The 1,322-nt window shown below is 37.4% G+C and overlaps 1 protein-coding gene across 1 annotated transcript; it reads left to right on the forward strand.

The window, feature by feature from the left end:
• The first annotated feature begins 551 nt into the window (after nucleotides 1–551).
• LOC101964749 (keratin-associated protein 19-7) lies at nucleotides 552–746 on the forward strand. The gene has a single exon (XM_005323616.3). The coding sequence runs from the start codon at nucleotides 552–554 to the stop codon at nucleotides 744–746; it is 195 nt and encodes a 64-aa protein (XP_005323673.2).
• The last annotated feature ends 576 nt before the right edge of the window (nucleotides 747–1,322 follow it).

The raw sequence follows: 1,322 nt of genomic DNA on the forward strand, positions 1-1,322 counted from the left end.
CAGATTACTAATTAACAGAAACTACAGCTATCTCATCCTTAAAGAGCAAAACTCACAATGTATCTTTAGTAAGATTATCTCACTAAAACAAAACAAAATGAAAAAAAATAATAACAGCCATGGAGTAATGGAAAAAATAAAACCAACCAACCAACAACAAACAACAACAACAACAACAAAAAACCACACAGGGCACTTGTTTCATGATTTACATTATACCATGTAATCAGGACATAGGTATTCAATTAACTAAATATAGAATGAGACACAGCATGCAAAATAAGACAAGAATTTCATTTTAAAGGCTCATAAATTGATCATGCAATGCTGATGTACAAAGATATTATCTCAGTTATGAGGCTTGTTTTTAAAATAATTCAAGGTACCGGTGACGTTGTCTGAGGCACATGAGTGAAATAATATGACAGGCTCTGCCTGTAGTTTTCTCCTGCCCACACTGAGGAGGTATAAAAGGCAGGTGGCAGACAGTGGCATCCAGACTCAAGACATCTACATCCTGATCCTGAACTGAACACTCCACTCCTGACAGCATGAGCTGCTACTATGGCAACTACTATGGTGGGCTGGGCTACGGCTATGGTGGCCTAGGCTGTGGCTATGGCTGTGGCTATGGTGGCTATGGCTATGGTGGCCTAGGCTGTGGCTATGGTGGCTATGGTGACTATGGTTATGGATGCTGCCGCCCACTGTGCTACAGAAGATACTATTCCTATGGCTTCTACTGAGGCATTTCCTCAGCTGCTGAGCCTATTGGCTGTCAGGTCCTGTCTCACTGGAATCATTGTCAACTTTCTTCACATGAGAAATGTTTGAATATCTTCATAAATACCAACTATATACCAAACTAATTGAAAAAAAAATGAATGGAATCAGCATGCTTTTATTGATTCCTCATTACCTCTTGAATTATGTGATTGTTGGAGAAGTTTTTCCTTTGATAATTATCCTTATAACACTATGTAAAATGTGATTGAATCTGATTCACAATGGCTGTATAAAAAGATACATATCTTAAATAAATTGTTTTTCACTGCAACAATGGCTTTGCTAGAGTTGTTCTAAATTGTCTCCATCAGTGTAACATGTATATTTATGTGTTTACAAGTGATTAGTTTTGTGTGTGTGCTTATGTTTACCCAAGTGGGGGAGGGAGAGTGTTTGTACACATGCAAGAGAGACAAAGAAAGCAGATCAGAGGTCTTCTGTGGCCAACAAGGGTTTTAAAATCAATGGGATAAAATCATAAATTCTTTCTAACATCATAAAAAAACTGTTTTGTTTGTCTTTTCACCTTTTCTACA

Source organism: Ictidomys tridecemlineatus, chromosome 3, assembly GCF_052094955.1.
Source record: "Ictidomys tridecemlineatus isolate mIctTri1 chromosome 3, mIctTri1.hap1, whole genome shotgun sequence".
NCBI classification, from domain to species: Eukaryota; Metazoa; Chordata; class Mammalia; order Rodentia; family Sciuridae; genus Ictidomys; species Ictidomys tridecemlineatus.